General features: G+C 40.6%; 1 protein-coding gene across 4 annotated transcripts in view; it reads left to right on the top strand.

Moving 5' to 3' along the window:
• LOC106569441 (putative leucine-rich repeat-containing protein DDB_G0290503) overlaps positions 1-16,444 on the top strand; it is a 36,524-nt gene that overhangs the window by 329 nt on the left and 19,751 nt on the right. For 3 of the 4 annotated variants that reach the window (XM_045694275.1, XM_045694274.1, XM_045694272.1), the window contains exons 2-26: positions 143-273; positions 645-674; positions 1,781-1,805; positions 2,076-2,144; positions 3,090-3,179; positions 3,311-3,379; positions 3,481-3,564; positions 3,852-3,938; positions 4,127-4,210; positions 4,373-4,447; positions 4,616-4,705; positions 4,820-4,906; positions 5,014-5,103; positions 5,218-5,307; positions 5,464-5,553; positions 5,719-5,781; positions 5,960-6,022; positions 6,206-6,274; positions 6,387-6,470; positions 6,589-6,675; positions 6,834-6,917; positions 7,051-7,119; positions 9,757-9,846; positions 9,954-10,019; positions 10,141-10,233. In XM_045694275.1, coding sequence (XP_045550231.1) covers positions 143-273; positions 645-674; positions 1,781-1,805; positions 2,076-2,144; positions 3,090-3,179; positions 3,311-3,379; positions 3,481-3,564; positions 3,852-3,938; positions 4,127-4,210; positions 4,373-4,447; positions 4,616-4,705; positions 4,820-4,906; positions 5,014-5,103; positions 5,218-5,307; positions 5,464-5,553; positions 5,719-5,781; positions 5,960-6,022; positions 6,206-6,274; positions 6,387-6,470; positions 6,589-6,675; positions 6,834-6,917; positions 7,051-7,119; positions 9,757-9,846; positions 9,954-10,019; positions 10,141-10,233 — 1,959 coding nt within the window. The remainder of the gene's footprint in view (positions 1-142; positions 274-644; positions 675-1,780; positions 1,806-2,075; positions 2,145-3,089; positions 3,180-3,310; positions 3,380-3,480; positions 3,565-3,851; positions 3,939-4,126; positions 4,211-4,372; positions 4,448-4,615; positions 4,706-4,819; positions 4,907-5,013; positions 5,104-5,217; positions 5,308-5,463; positions 5,554-5,718; positions 5,782-5,959; positions 6,023-6,205; positions 6,275-6,386; positions 6,471-6,588; positions 6,676-6,833; positions 6,918-7,050; positions 7,120-9,756; positions 9,847-9,953; positions 10,020-10,140; positions 10,234-16,444) is intronic. The other variant, XM_045694273.1, reaches the window with a different exon arrangement.

Raw genomic sequence — 16,444 nt, 5'->3', positions numbered from 1 at the left:
ATGTATTGCTTCAAGCTATTTTCACAGCATAGACAGATATTGTACTACTGGAAAATAGCAATAGAATACAATATATACATTTCTATGTGTCGCTTAAATGGTTAAGGACAGTCATTGAACACTAATGTGTTTTGTTTGTCAGTCCCTCATGAAGGTGGCCACGCTTTGCAACCTCGCATCCAGAGAGACATAAAGAATGTAGATCTCCCTGTGGTCTTACAGGGGCCAATAACTCATGTAACGGATGTAGACGCAATCCTCAGGAAGCACAATGTAAGTGTAATAGGTGTGAAATGGCTAGGTAGTTAACGGTGCATGCTAGTAGTATTTCAATCGGTGATATATATTTTTTGGTGGGAGCTATAGTTAACGATGCTACGTGGGAAGGCAGTTGTAAATATGTTCAAAGGGTCCCTGGTTCAAGCCCAGGTTGGGGCGAGGAGAGGGAAGAAAGCAACACTGTTACATAAGAGCCTTATTCATTCTGTCTCTTACTCCAAAATACACACATTTTTAAACCAAGCTTGGTTGTTTTGTCCATACAGGTTTGTCTGGTTTCCACTTGCCCGATAATAATGTTCAATGTGATTAGGTTAGAAATTGGGTGTTAGAATGATGTAATGTTCTGTTTTTCTTACCTTCAGATCACTCTACCAAATGGCTACCTTGGTCAGGTAAGAACTTGTATGAACTTTGCCTTTGTAACACAAATAACTAAGTTGATTACATAACAAGTTTTTACTTAATATACTGTGTTGGCTTAAAATACAAGTCTTCTTATTAATACATGTTTTCTTATCTGCCTTTTGGGAAGTTGTATTTTACTTTATTATTTTCAATTTACTTGTCAGGGACCCGTTTATAATCGGATGTATTAGAACAGATATAGCAAAAAAGCAAGTGGATTTGTTTTCCCCATTGGGGAGATTGTTGTACCTGTTTATATGGTCTGTAGTTAGTCAAGGTATATTTAAAAGAACTAGAAAGGAATCAAAGGTGACTAAGGACAACATTAATATACTCAAACAAAATAACAACTTTACAACATTCATGTGTCAATATACAAATAATTTACATAGTTGAGCAAAAGTCGATATTATAGTTCATCCAACTTAAAATGTATTGTTCAGCTGATGATATATTTTCATATTGAAGTTAAACAACACAAACAACACATTGTGATAACTCAGGAATGTACCGGTAACCATAGCCGCGGGAAGTAGGGGTGCTGAGGGTGCTGCAGCATCCCCTGAAAAATCATAATAAAAACAAAAATATGTATTTTTGAAACAATCATTTTTTTTACAAAATTAGTGCACCAGGCCTTTACTAGTCCTGTATTAGCAGACCAGTATAGTCTTCTGTGGCGCAATAAAAAATTCAGCCCTCCCCTGCAGGGCAGGTCATTATTTTGGCTACCATGGTTATGCCCCCATAGGATGACAATGCCCCCATCCACAGAGCATGACATGAGTGGTCACTGAATGGTTTGATGAACATGATAACAATGTAAACCATATGCCATGGCCATCTGTCACCAGATCTCAACCCAATTAAACTCTTATGGGAGATTCTGGAGCGGCTCCTGAAACAGCTTTTTTCACCACCAACAAAAGTGTGCCCTATTAAGGCACTTTATGTTGGTGTTTCCTTTATTTTGGCTGTTATCTGTATGTTAGCAAAACTTTCCTGCCTCAAAGTTGAGCAAACTAGAAATGGTGTGGCACCTGGTTGCCTTAATTTAAAAAAATGTTGGATCAACTTACATTTTTCTTTACAGTGCACTGTTGTGAACAGCTGTGAGGGTGAGTACCTTGCTTTTGCAAACACCTCTTCATGTCAAATCTATTATTATACTGGTATCATAAGATGCTGCATATTGTTCACCAATTTTACAGCAATTCAGCGAGGGGTGGGGGGAATTGAAATACATAATGTGGTAATAATAGATTATATTGTTGCATATGCCTACCTAAAATGAGTGTTATCATATAATCTGAATAGATGAGACCTGTATGTGATGTGACAAATTATTCTATTGAACCTATGTTATTTTAACACAACTGTGTTCACAGGTCTGAAAGAGCAACTGGAGGACACAAACAGACAATTGCAGGAGAAAACCAGCCACACCATTCAACTGGGTGAGCTGTTGTATCGCTGCTGGTCCTACCTGTCACCTACAGCGCAGTCACCCTTTTTGTAGCTCCTAGCCAACGTTGCAGTATTTTTTATTTTTTTGTATTATTACTTACATTATTTGCTCAGAATGTTTCTAATATTATTATTTCGGACTCTGACATTGCTCGTTCTGATGTGTCTTAATTGTATGTTGTTATTGTATTGCTTGATATTGCTGCGTTGTTGGGGCTAGAAACTTAAGCATTTCGCTCAGGGCCAGCTCCAGGCATAACCTACTTAAGCAACCCCCCAAAAATTATTTTGAATACTTTCAGCAACTCAGTCGAGGTCTCAACTTACTTGTTATGTCAATCACTGACAGCCAATCAATTACCCATGTCAGCTAACAATTTTTAGATTGATAAGTTAGTCTAGCCAGCTATCTAAACTTGTAGTGATCAATGCCAAATACCGACCCTGACCTCCAGGGTTCCCCCATTTATTTTGTTAGTCACTTTCACTCAGATATCATTAACATCGGATAAAGATGTCATAGCAAAATGTGTAGAATTGCAGGAAATTAGCTGCAAAACTGAAAAATGTTTCTCTCCGCCCCATGGCAAAATGTGTAGAACTGCAGAAAACTTGCTTTAAAACTGCAACATTTTCTCTTCACCTCGTGGCAAAATGTGTAGAATTGCAGGAAATTAACTTTAAAATGTAAATATTTTTTATCTCTGCCGTCAAGGGTGGTCCACTAAAATGTTTTGCCCGCGAGGTGGGGGGCCTCGTAGGGCCCCCTAAAGGCTAAAGCCAGCCATGATTTCGCTGCATCTGCGATAACATCTGCAAAATTTTGTATGCGACCAATAAGCTTTAATTTAATTTTGGGCATCTAAGACCAAATATTCGATGTCCAGTGTAGGGACCAATTATATGGCTCTAAAACGCTTTATTATTCATTTTAGAACAAGAAGTGTTTAGACTGAAGATCACAGTGAGACAGTTGAGAGTGAAGTCTGCAACCTGCGGTCTGGAAACATCAGATCACATTGCCAGTAAGTGTTACCTCACCACTGCAATTTTTATCTTTTAGTCATAAGGGGGATATGTCAAACAACTTCTTATAGAACAACTCTACTATGGTAAAATACTGTTAATGCTTGAAACAATGTAATATATCTAACAGAACTGCAAGCTCAGTTGGAGGATAAGATGAGTCAACTGGAACAGATGTCGCATGACAATGGAAACCTGGGTGAGTGGAGCTGACTTGATTGGTATTTCCATAGATGCTAGATTACTGGTAGAAACCCTATCACTCATATTTATTTAATTTTCCTATTTTTCTCATTACAGTTCTGAGGATCACAGCTCTTACCTATGAAGTGAATGAACTACAGAAGAAGAACACATCCACCTCAACTTCCACCAAGATCACTGGTAAGAATGTTGTTTATTATGTCTTCTCTCCATGACCATAACCATGTTCCCAAAAATGACATAGACACCCTCCAACTCCACTCTGTTCAACATTTGTTACAATGTATAATTTGCTGCTGTAAGTTATCTCCACATAGTCACTATGAAACCTAGTGAAACAATGTATTTTCCAATGTGGTCTATCAAATCAAGGTAATGATTTTTGTACCGTTCTGAACTGTGTTAAAATGAAAATGTTAACAACTACCTTACTGGTTCTTTATGAAGGATGTATATTTGTCTTTTAGACCTACTGAGCCAGCTGGAGGAAAAGAACAAACAATTGCAGTTTAAAACAGAACAACTGGAAAGGAACAGTCGCAGCGCTCAACGTAGTAAGAGAAGAAACCTGTTATTTCAGCATTCATGTTACTGTTCAGTAGTGGTGAATGGTGTAAAATTGGTTCAGAATCAGGGAATCATTTTCAGTCCAGTTTCTCAGAAAGAATGCAGGATAGCAGTTTTGGACATTTTAAACATGCATGTGTAATTTCACTTGACTATGACATTTGTTATTTTTTAGTTCTTGAGATTATTGAACTGCAGACCCAGATCTGGGAGTTAGAGAAAACAAATCACAGTCAGGAGACTTTAACCCAAATCACTGGTACAGTATAATCTAAACTACTCAAGATTTAGAAATGTTCAGACAGCTTTGTATTTTTACTTTAACTGAATCCCTTGCGTTTCTTTTTACCATAGAATACTTTCCTTCTTCCTTTCCCAAAAGCCTGGCACCCGGAAATAATTTAACTATTGTTGTTTCTAGTTCTACAGAGACAACTGGAGGCCAAGATCAATGAACTGGAGGGCAACTCCGAAGGGAGTGATGACTCCAAAATAGGTCAGTTTGATTGGGTTGGATTACTGAAACGGATTCACCTGTAAAAAAAAACGTTTGTTGGGCAAACAGACGCCCACTCACACAAGATAGCTCACAAAGCATACTGACAATATCAGAGGAGAATGTCTTCCAAAATTCATTGCTAAGTTATCTCTCTTGGCTTTTCAGTGGTGATGATGATCACATTGGAGAATGAGGTTACAGAGCTACAGAAAAGGATCTCGGAGCTCACTGAGGAATCCAAAACTAAAATGACTGGTGACTAAATAGTTATTATTTTATAGACAGACACCCCCCCACCCCCCCCCCCCCCCGAGTTGGACATTGAGTTGAACTGATCTCTGATAAAGCTAAACTGCTTTTTAAAAATAGATCTACAGAGGCAACTGAAGGAGATGAACCAGCAACTAATTGACAAGATATTACAACTGCCTGACAACAACACTAACACTGAACTAAGTAAGTGAACAAGTCTCTCTCCATAATGATCCTAGACTGAGATATGCTGCAATAGGATCGAGTGTCTCTGCATGTCCTACTAACTGCTCTGTTCTTGATTATTTCAGCTGAGGAGATTTTAGCGTTGCAGAATGCAATAAATAACCTATACATACAAATATCAAACCTACAAAAGAAGACCAATGCCCAACATGCAGGTACATGCCAACCCTACTTGTAATTGTTCTTGGTTGCAACACTGACTGTGAACCCTTTTGCACTAAATGTTGCATGATTGGAAGAATGTCAAAAGCATTGTGTGTTTTTATTAGAGCTTCAGAAGAATTTGAACAACAAGGAAAAACAACAAGAAGCTTGGAAGAAACAACTGAAGGGGGAGGACGAGACTAGTGTACAGCTGAGTGAGTGAAGCAGCAAATTTGATATTTTTGATCATATCTAACTGTCCAGAAAATAGAAAAGCTATTTTCAACAATTTATGAAATATGATTTGAAGAAGGGATACAGACTAAAATAATCCCACCCTGTTACTTTGCTCATTTTCTTTCTCTGTCCAGTTATGAAGATAATTTCTATAATGAGGGAACAGAGGGATTTACAGATACAAACAACACAGCAGATGCAGACAACAGCAGCCCAGATCACTGGTGAGATCTTTATTGTCATTATCTCCAATGTTCCTGTGAATGCACCCTCCTGTGAATGCACCCTCCTGTGAATGCACCCTCCTGTGAATACACCCTCATTGGGTTGTGTGAAGTATGATGCTCTAATTTTCTAATGTGTATCAAAATGAACTGTTTGAACTCCAGCACTTCTGCAACAAGTTCAGGACAAAGAGGACGAGATTGACAGAGTTCAGGCTGAAAACAAAGGTAAAGACCACTTCCTCTGTTCCTGTCTTGTTTATCACTACAGGCCTACAGCGCTAGTCTGCTCTAATCATTACTTTAGGTGTAAAACCCACAGTGTCCTAAATTTCATTTTTTATTTGATTGTTGTGTTACTTTGATAAGAATGTCTGATAGATTATGCTCCTTCCTTTTAAAACAGACCTGCAGAAACAGCTGAAGGAGAATAATGCAACGTGTTTTAGTCTTGAGAACAAATATGACCGTGAGACTCTTTCTTCTTCCTATCACTAAAGCCAGAACATTCTACCTGGAAATATGTTTCATTCACCATGTCCTCAACATTTAACATTTTGACTAAACTAGTTCTCACACATCATCATGATATTCTGAGATGTTGAAACTCCCTTTTATGATCCTAAGCCTGTTTTGTGCGTGCCTCTCACAGGGGTGAGGGGTGAATTAGAGGACAAGATCAACTTACTTAACAGTCAAAATTCAGGCATCTCCAAACTAGGTGAGTGAGGCCAGTTGGACAGTTTCTGCTAATTTGTAATAGGTACATTGTGTTTTCTACAGTTGACAGCAGCTTACTGTATAGTAATAGTAGATCATTTTGGTTCTAACAGTTCTAAGTATCGTGGCTCTGAATGATGAAGTGAAGTGGCTGAGGACTCAAATCATTTCTCCAGAAGCCGCAGACAAGATCGATGGTGAGTGTCACTGCCAGTGCTTTCCCCATCATTACTCCATGCACTGCAGAAGGGTTGTTCTGTTAAGAAAAACTGTCATGGTTTAATTTGTTATATCTTAACTGTATCTGTCTCTCAGAGCTGCAGAAGCAACTGGAGCAGAAGAACCGAGAATTAAAAACGAAGAGCAACGAACTGCAGGAAAAAAGTTCAAACGGACAAAGGAGTAAGTTTTCCACTGATTTAACCCATCCTGAGAGAGCACGTGTAATGCTATGCAATTATAATAAATAAAACACTGACGAATTACAAATGAGACAAATTCTACATTTTAGGTTAATTCAATCGAGTCAGGTTGTTTCAAATTTGGTTGTCCTTTTTCAGTTCTGAGAATAATTGAGGTGCAGAATTTGATATGGGAGTTCCAGAAAGGAGTGGCTACTCAGAGCAACATTTACCAGATTGCAGGTGAGTGAAAAAAGCATTTAATTAATTACAATGTCTTTCCAGAGAAATACTTTGATTATTTTAGTGTAAAACCACTCATGAGACATACATTATTCAACCACATTTGTAACTCGATTGTACATCTTTTGCACAGCGCTACAGAAAGAGCTGAATGACCTGACTGCTGAAATGGAGGACAAGGCCGATGACGACTCAAAACTGGGTGAATTTTGATAATAGGATGGACAGGAAAGCTGAACATCCCACTGGGCACAAACTGGTTAATTCAAAGTTGTTTCAATGTCATTTGTTAAGTTATTGTGACGTGGAATCATAGCCGCGGGAGGTAGGGGTGCTGAGGGTGCTGCAGCACCCCCTGAAAATTCATAATAATAAAAAAAATATATATATATATACAGTACAAGACAAAGGTTTGGACACACCTACTCATTCCAAGGTTTTTCTTTATTTTTAATATTTTCTACATTGTAGATCAATAGTGAAGACATCAAAACTATGAAATAACAAATATGGAATCATGTAGTAACCAAAAAAGTGTAAAACAAATCAAATTATATTTTATCTTTGAGATTCTTCAAAGTAGCCACCCTTTGCCTTGATGACAGCTTTGCACACTCTTGGCATTCTCTCAACCAACTTCACCTGGAATGCTTTTCCAACAGTCTTGAAAGAGTTCCCACATATGCTGAGCACTTGTTGGCTGCTTTTCCTTCACTCTGTGGTCCAACTCATCCCAAACCATCTCAATTGGGTTGAGGTCGGGTGATTGTGGAGGCCAGGTCATCTGATGCAGCACCCCATCACTCTTCTTCTTGGTCTAATAGCCCTTACACAGCTTGGAGGTGTTGTGTCATTTTCCTGTTGAAAAAGAAATGATAGTCCTATTAAGCGCAAACCAGATGGGATGGCGTATCGCTGCAGAATGCTGTGGAAGCCATGCTGGTTAAGTGCGCCTTGAATTCTAAATAAATCACAGACAGTGTCACCAGTAAAGCACCCTCACACCTCCTCCTCCATGCTTCACGGTGGGAACCACACATGCAGAGATCATCCGTTCACCTACACAGACACAGCGGTTGGAACCAAAAATCTCCAGAGTGGTGCAGCGGTCTCAGGAACTGCATCGCAGGCTGTGTTTCGCAGCCGGCCATGATCGGGAGACCCATGTCACCCATGCACAGTTGGTCCAGGTTAGGGGACGGTTTGGCCGGCCAGGATGTCCTTGTCCCATTGCGCTCTAGTGCTCCTTGTGGTGGGCCGGGCGCATGCACGCTGACTTTGGTCGCAAGCTGTACGGTGTTTCCTCCGACACATTGGTGCAGCTGGCTTCCGGGTTAAGTGAACAGTCTGTCAAGAAGCTGTGCGGCTTGGCGGGGTCGTGTTTCAGAAGACGCATGGCTCTCAACCTTCGCCTCTACTGAGTCCGTATGGGATTTGCAGCGATGGGACAAGACTGTAACTACCAATTGGATATCACTAAAAAGTAAAAAATATATAATAAATAAAAAAGTTGCTCTGGATAAGCGTGCCTACTAAAATTGAAAAGGAATGAATAACTAGGGCCTGTAGGACATGTAGGACCTGCCTTGTTGATAGTGTTGTCAAGGCAGAGCTGCGCTTTATTATGGACAGACTTCTCCCCATCTTAGCTACTGTTGTATCAATATGTTTTGACCATGACAGTTTACAATCCAGGGTTACTCCAATCAGTTTAGTCACCTCAATTTACTCAATTTCCACATTAGCAGACTATGATCGATAATGTAAAAAGCTGCACTGAAGTCTAACAAGACAGCCCCCACAATCATTTTATCATAAATTTCTCTCAACCAATCATCAGTCATTTGTGTAAGTGTCCATTTTTATTTTTACTGTGAAATAGCATTGTATCTGGTCAAACACAATTTTTTCCAGAAGTTTACTAAGGGTTGGTAACAGGCTGATTGGTCGGCTATTTGAGCCAGTAAAGGGGGCTTTACTATTCTTGGGTATGTTGGATTCACATCTCCATCTCAACCAAAAATAAAAGTATAAAAAATAAAATAATAAGATTCAGACAGGGGCTCAGATCTAACTATCCAAGCAGTAGATACATCTCCTTTAAATGTTGATATTTGGTTGTGTTGTCAACCAAACACAATTCAATACTACTTTTGTAAGACAATAAATGAGCTAAAACTGATGTACTGTATGTATTTATTCAACCTTAAAATGAGTAAGACATCCATGGCCACATTTTGAGGTTACTATAACAATAAATGTCTTCTTATGTAATCATAAAAAGCTTGCATGTTTAGGGTCACAGGTCTGTGGAAATCTTCACAATTGCTATAATAATCTGTACAGAATCTGAAACGGCATTGATCATTTGCACTGTGTACATTAATGTAATATTAACTACAAAACAGGTTATTGGTTTGTGCTGCTAGATTAACCACAGTGATAACACAGTAAGTTGTTATAAACAAAATATCTGACATTGTATTCCCATTTGAACTTTGTTGTGCTTTTAAATGGTTGAAAGCGCAGTGATAACACATTCAGGTGACATCTACACCAAAAATCTGACATCAATTTTCTTTTGGAATTTGGTTGTGCTTTAAGATGGTTGAAAGCATAGTGATAACACATTGGTAATTCAACACACTTTTGGCAGTCTTTTTGAATGGGTGAAATAGGTTGGAATCTCATTGATCAACGTATCTACCAAATATTACCCAATTCTCCATGTTGAAATGACATGGTGTGCCCAGTGGGTGTGATGGCAAGATTAAATTACGGGAGCTCAACAACTTTATTGACTGTCTGTCTTTCATCTTCTTCTCCCTCTACTTTTTAGTTCTGACGATAACCACATTACAGAGTGAGGTGGTCAACCTACAGAGAATGCTGTCAGCTCTCAGTCTGTCAACCGCAGCCCAGATAGTTCGTAAGTGTCGTCTCTATTCACTATTTTAATGTGATTCAACTTACTTCTCTTTTACGTAAAAGTCTTAGTTTTTCAGGTGGTCCTTTTCTTTTTCATATCTCTGGTAGGGCTGGAGAAGCAATTGGAGGATAAGAAGAAGCAGTTGGCCAAGCTGGTTGAGCAGAGTGGAATGGGTGATGAACAGACTAAGTGGATCCATCCCACTGACACAGTTTCCTTCAGGAGACAAACATTTTTTATTTGTAATGTCTGACAGTTACACAGAGTTAAATGATATCTCATTTTTCATTTCAGGTCCAAAAATGTCAAACCTTGAGAATCAAATAAGTGAAATAGAAAAGAGAATAGCAGAGCTAAAAGAAGAAAATCCTGAAGCCAAGATCATTGGTAATATCAATAAAACTGTGTCATATACAGTACCAGTCTAAAGTTTGGACACACCTACTCATTCCAGGGTTTTTCTTTATTTTTACTATTTTCTACATTGTAGAATAATAGTGAATACATCAAAACTATGAAATAGCACATATGGAATCATGTAGTAATCAAAAAAGTATTAAACAAATCAAAATATATTTTATATTTGAGATTCTTCAAGATAGCCACCCTTTGCCTTGATGACAGCTTTGCCCACAATGGACATTTTCTCACCCAGCTTCACCTGGAATGCTTTTCCAACAGTCTTGAAGGAGTTCCCACATATGCTGAGCATTTGTTGGCTGCTTTTCCTTCACTCTGCGATGCAACTCATCCCATACCATCTCAATTGAGTTGAGGTTGGGTGATTGTGGGAGCCAGTGCATCTGATGCAGCAGTGATCACTCTCCTTCTTGGTCTAATAGCCCTTATACAGCCTGGAGGTGTGTTGGGTCATTGTCCTGTTGGAAAACAAATTATAGTCCCACTAAGAGCAAACCAGATAGCATGGCGTATCGCTGCAGAATGCTGTGGTAGCCATGCTGGTTAAGTGTGCCTTGAATTCTAAATAAATCACAGACAGTGTCACCAGCAAAGCACCCCCACACCATCAGACCTCCTCCTCCATGCTTCTCGGTGGGAACCACACATGCAGAGATCATCAGTTCACTTACTCTGCGTTTCACAAAGACACCGGTTGGAACCAAAAATCTTGAATTTGGACTCGTCAGACCAAAGGACAGATTTCCACTGCTCGTGTTTCTTGGCCCAAGCAAGTCTCTTCTTCTGATTGGTGTCCTTTAGTAGTGGTTTCTTTGCAGAAAATCGCCAATTAAGGCCTGATTCACTCCTCAGAACAGTTGATGTTTAGATGTCTGTTACTTGAACTCTGTGAAGCATTTATTTGGGCTTCAATTTCTGAGACTGGTAACTCTAATGAACTTAACTCTGGGTCTTCCTTCTCTGTGGCGGTCCTCATGAGAGCGAGTTTCATCATAGCCCTTGATGGTTTTTGCAACTGCACTTGAAGGAACTTTCAAAGTTCTTGACATTTTCTGGATCGACTGACCTTCATGTCTTAAAGTAATAATGGGCTGTCCTTTCTCTTTGCTTATTTGAGCGGTTCTTGCCATAATATGGACTTGGTCTTTTACCAAATAGGGCTATCTTCTGTATACCACCTCTACCTTGTCACTGTAATATTTGTGTTGTAGAGAAATGACCAGGCAGGAGACGGGAGTACAGTTTGTTTTGTTTAGTCAAATCCTCTCGTGCTCTACAGCCCCGGTCCAATAGTGCACATGTGCATTTCCTATTAGGTGTAGTAATATAACACTGCCGTAATACATTACTGCTTAGTAACAGCATAGTAACTAATACAAACAGATATAGATCACAGATACGACACTCCTCCCCCATAGTGATTAACTCCCAGAGAACAAGGTAAATACGTTAGGGAACTACTAATGCAATATCTGAACAATGCATTCTTAAACATTTTTCAACTACTGGGTTGAAGCAGTCTTTCAGAGCCCAGGACAAATCCAGGGGATTATTCTGCCCTGAAGATGGAGTTTGTGTCCTAATAACTAACCCAGGTAATGTCCTTTTTCTTTCCTTTTATCTAGGACATATTAAAGTGTTTCTTTGTTTTACTGTCTGTTACCTCCTGAAACAGCTCAACTCACAGGTCAAGCTTTTGAGGTGCCCTTTGCTGTCAAATAGGATATCTCCGCTCCTACTGGGCTTCCGATGGTGGGCCAGGTTCTGGTGGAAGATCAGGCTCTGTCTCTTCCGTACGTCCACTATTCAGGAGAATAGTCCTGGGGGTCGTTATTGTTCTTGTTTTCTTGGCATGTCTCTGCTGGGGTGTTGGACCACAGCAGATGATCCACATGAACGTTGACATGGCGATGACCAACTTGGTAAGTCAAAGGTCCTCTGCGTTGCAAGATCACACCTGAGTTCCACAGGTGCTTGGGGTGTCTGAAATCATGTACCATCACTCTCTCTCCCTCTTTGAATTCTCTGACAGTCTTTGAGTGTCTGTTATGAGCTTTCTTCTGCTGTAGCTGGTGCTTTGCCACAGTGCTTGACAAGTCTGGTTTCATCAATGTCAGGTGGGTACGTGTTTGGCATTTCAGAAACAGGTCAGCTGGTGTATGTTCCGTTACTGTGTGTGGTGTGTTACGGTAAGTAAACAGGAAACGGGGAAGCCTTTGCTGGGTGGGCACAGACTGAACCTTGAGTCTAGTCCAGGCCTTCTTAAAGGTTTGCACGGCTCTCTCCGCTGCTCCATTTGATGCCGGATGGTAAGGTGGTGACAGGATGTGCCTTACTCCGTTGTTCTTGAGAAACATTTCAAAATCGTTTGACGTGAAAGGATGGCCATTGTCCGATACGAGCTCCTTGACTAGTCCAAAGGATGCGAACAGGTGTCTGAGAAGATTGATACTCTTCTCAGCTGTGGTCAATTGAGTAGGGAACACTTCCATCCACTTGGAATGGACATCGACCACAGCAAGGAAATGTTGTTTGTCAACATTGGCGTAATCCACATGGATGCATTCCCATGGTGTAGCAGCCCAGGACCATGGATGAAGAGGTGCAGCAGCAGGCTTGTTTCAAACAGCTTCACAAGGTGAGCAGTGGCCTACATGCTGCTGAATGTCCTGATCCAGTCCAGGCCACCACAGATAACTGCAGGCGAGTGCTTTCATTCGAGTGATCCCTGGAAGTCCCTCATGCAGGTCAGATAGCAGTCTCCTCTGGAATTTGTGAGTTACCACCACCCTTGATCCCCACAGAACACATCCTTGATCAGTAGACAACTGGTCTTTCTTGTCGATGAATGGACGAAGGTTATCGTCATTTACGAAGGTTGGCCAACTGCCTAATGCCTAAGCACTGGGTCTTTCCTCATTTCCTCTGCTATGTCTAAAGCAGATATGGGCAGTTCGTCGATAAGAGAGATCTGGAAGACTGCTCTATCATTCTTCACTGTCGGAGTCACTATTGCATGGTAGTCTTGATAGTGCATCTGCATTTGCGTGATCACTGGATCATCTGTACTCGATCTCATAGTTGTAGGCTAGCAATATTATACCTTTATTTCAACAAGGAACACAGACTGAGACCAAGGTATATTTTACAGCTGGGCCCTGCGAATACATGTTTACACATACAGTTTAGGTACAATGATTAAGAAACTACACAAGACAAACAGAGCCCAATGTTGCATTCGAAGTGCAGCAAGGGTTGGTATGGCTGATTTTGGTCCAAGGAGGCTTGTGATCTTGTAAGGCGTGGGTGTTTGCTGACGAGGAATCAAGTGCAGGAAAACAGCGATTCAGGGTATTGGCTTTAATAGGCACAATGACTAAACTACAAGCCAACCCAAACAGCGCACAGAGCGCACTACAAAACAAAGTGCCCCAAACAAAAGGGAAAAAAACACAGCTTGTGCAAAACACACGCACCACTGAAAATGTACAACAAACAGCGTGTCACCACGCACCGCATACAATGAAATAATCCCGCACAAAGAGCAGGCAGGCCTACTGGCTAACAAAGCCTGCTAATCAGCCCAACTCAGAACAGGTGCACCTAATAACGAAAAGGGGGAAAACAAAAAGGGAATCAGTGGCAGCTAGTAGGCCGGTGATGACGACCGCCGAGCGCCACCCGAGCAGGAGGGGGAGCCACCTTCGGTAGGAGTCGTGACAGATCTGTAGGTAGTTGGAACTTTCTTCCGTAGAGGTATTTGTGAAACATCTTCACTCCGAATATTATGCTCAGGGCTTCCTTCTCAATTTGAGCATAATTTTTCTCACTTGGTGATGCAAATGCAATAGGGTGTTCTTCACCTGACGGTAGAACATGTGAGATGATGGCTCCTACTCCATATGGAGATGCATCAGACGCAAGTCTCAGCTTCATCTCTGTGTCGTATTGGGCAAGCGACTTGCTCTTTAGCAGACGCTGTTTGCAAGTCTTGAATGCTTCTTCGCATTGTGGGGACCAAGATCTGATCTATTGTGTGTTGGAATATTGCTGGAGCTGTTGAGATTCCATAGGCCAAGTGATTGAATCTGAATAGCCCCTTGTGTGTATTGATGGTCAGATACTGTTCTATCTCCGGATCCAGCTTCAGTTGCTGATAATCGAATGACAGGTCCAGCTTACTGAAAACCTTCCCACGAGCTAGAGTGGCAAACAGATCTACAGCGTTTGGTAGTGGATATTCCTCTGTTAGTATGCAGCGATTTACTGTGACCTTGTAGTCTCCGCACATTCTGACGGTCTTTGGGACTACAACGATCGGAGCGGCCCAGTCGCTCCTCTACTTTTGTGATGATGTTATTCTTCTGTACGTGGTCCAGTTCCATCTCTACTTCTTCCTTCAGAGCATAGGGAATTGGACGTGGTTTGTGAAAGATAGGCTTGGTTCCTTCTTGCACTCTGACTTTTGCTGTGAAGTCTTGTATTTCGCCTTAGCCATCTTTGAAAAGTTATTTGTGCTTCTCCAGCATGTTAGTGAGTGTAGCCTGACTCACTGGTTTGTCATTTCTCAGACTGAAGATTTCTCCCCAGTTCAACTTGATCTTTTGGAGCCAGTTTCTGCCTAGCAAGGCTGATTTTTCTCCTTTAACAATGACAAGCGGTAGCGTCCACTCCTTTCTCTCATACCGGACTGGTACTTGGATCTGCCCTAACACAGGAATAGTGTCACCAGTGTATGAAGAAAGGCAGATGGACGCTGGCTGAAGAGGGCACTCTTTCAGTTTTTCTTTGTAGAGTCTCTCTGGAACAAGAGATACAGACGCTCCAGTGTCCAGCTACATTTTTGCTGGTTTTCCCGCTAACTCCATGCTGAGATAGATTACATCTTTTTGTTGTTGAGCTGTGTACACTGTGAACAGTTCCAATACTGTTTCAGTTTTACCTTTCTCTTCTTGTGCTGCATCTGACACCTTGTGCGCTCTTGCTGTGCGTTTTGGAGCTTTACACACACTCTGTAAATGTCCAACCTTTCCACAATTGTGGCACTTTTCATTTTGGAATCGACATCCACTGTGCTGATGATTATCTCTATCACATGTACTTGCCAGCCTTTTCAAAGCAAGGATGTAGTCAGCCACGGTTTCCCCTTGACTCTGGTGACGTTGGTAAAATCTGAAACATTCTGCAATGAGAATTGGCTTAGGCTTGAAATGCCTTGAAAGAGTTTCAGTCAGTTCTGCATAGGTCAACTCCACTGCTTTTATTGGTTCAATGAGACCTTTCAGAAATCCATACTCAGTTGTACCCAAAACACTGAGAAATACGTCTGCTTTCTTTTCATCTTTGATTTCAGCCAACACTCAAAATGCTCTAAATAGGAATTCAAATCCTCTTTTGTAGACTCAAACTTTGGTACTCGACCAATGGTTGCCATTTTCACAGTTAACCTGTCTGGGGTATGTGGGACGCTAGCGTCCCACCGGCGGGACACACTGCCAACAGCCAGTGAAATAGCAGGGCGCCAAATTCAAAACAACAAAAATCTCATAGTTCAAATTTCTCAAACATAAAACTATTTTACACCATTTTAAAGATGAACTTCTCGTTAATCCAACCACATTGTCCGATTTCAAAAAGGCTTTATGGCGAAAGCATAGCATTAGATTATGTTAGGACAGCACCTAGACAAGAAAAACCACACAGCCATTTTCCAAGCAAGGAGAGGCGTCACAAAAAACAGAAATACAGCTAAAATTAATCACTAACCTTTGATGATCTTCATCAGATGGCACTCATAGGACTTCATGTTACACAATACATGTATGTTTTGCTCGATAAAGTTCATATTTATATCCAAAAAAAACATTTTACATTGGTGTGTAATGTTCAGAAATGTTTTGTCTCCCAAAACTTCCGGTGAATGAGCACATCAATTTACAGAAATACTCATCATAAACGTTGATAAAATATTAAACTGTTATTCAAAGAATTATAGATACACTTCTCCTTAATGCAACCGCTGTGTCAGATTTCAAAACAACTTTACAGCGAAAGCACACTTTGCAATAATCTGAGTACAGCGTTCAGACACGAAACCAAACCCGCCATTTTGTGGAGTCAACAAAACTCAGAAATAATATTATAAATCTTCACTTACCTTTGATGATCTTCATCGGAA

Source organism: Salmo salar, chromosome ssa14 (genome assembly GCF_905237065.1).
Source record: "Salmo salar chromosome ssa14, Ssal_v3.1, whole genome shotgun sequence".
Classification (NCBI taxonomy): domain Eukaryota; kingdom Metazoa; phylum Chordata; class Actinopteri; order Salmoniformes; family Salmonidae; genus Salmo; species Salmo salar.
The sequence above is the reverse complement of the archived record's forward strand: the minus strand, read 5'-3'. Positions and strand labels throughout refer to the sequence as shown.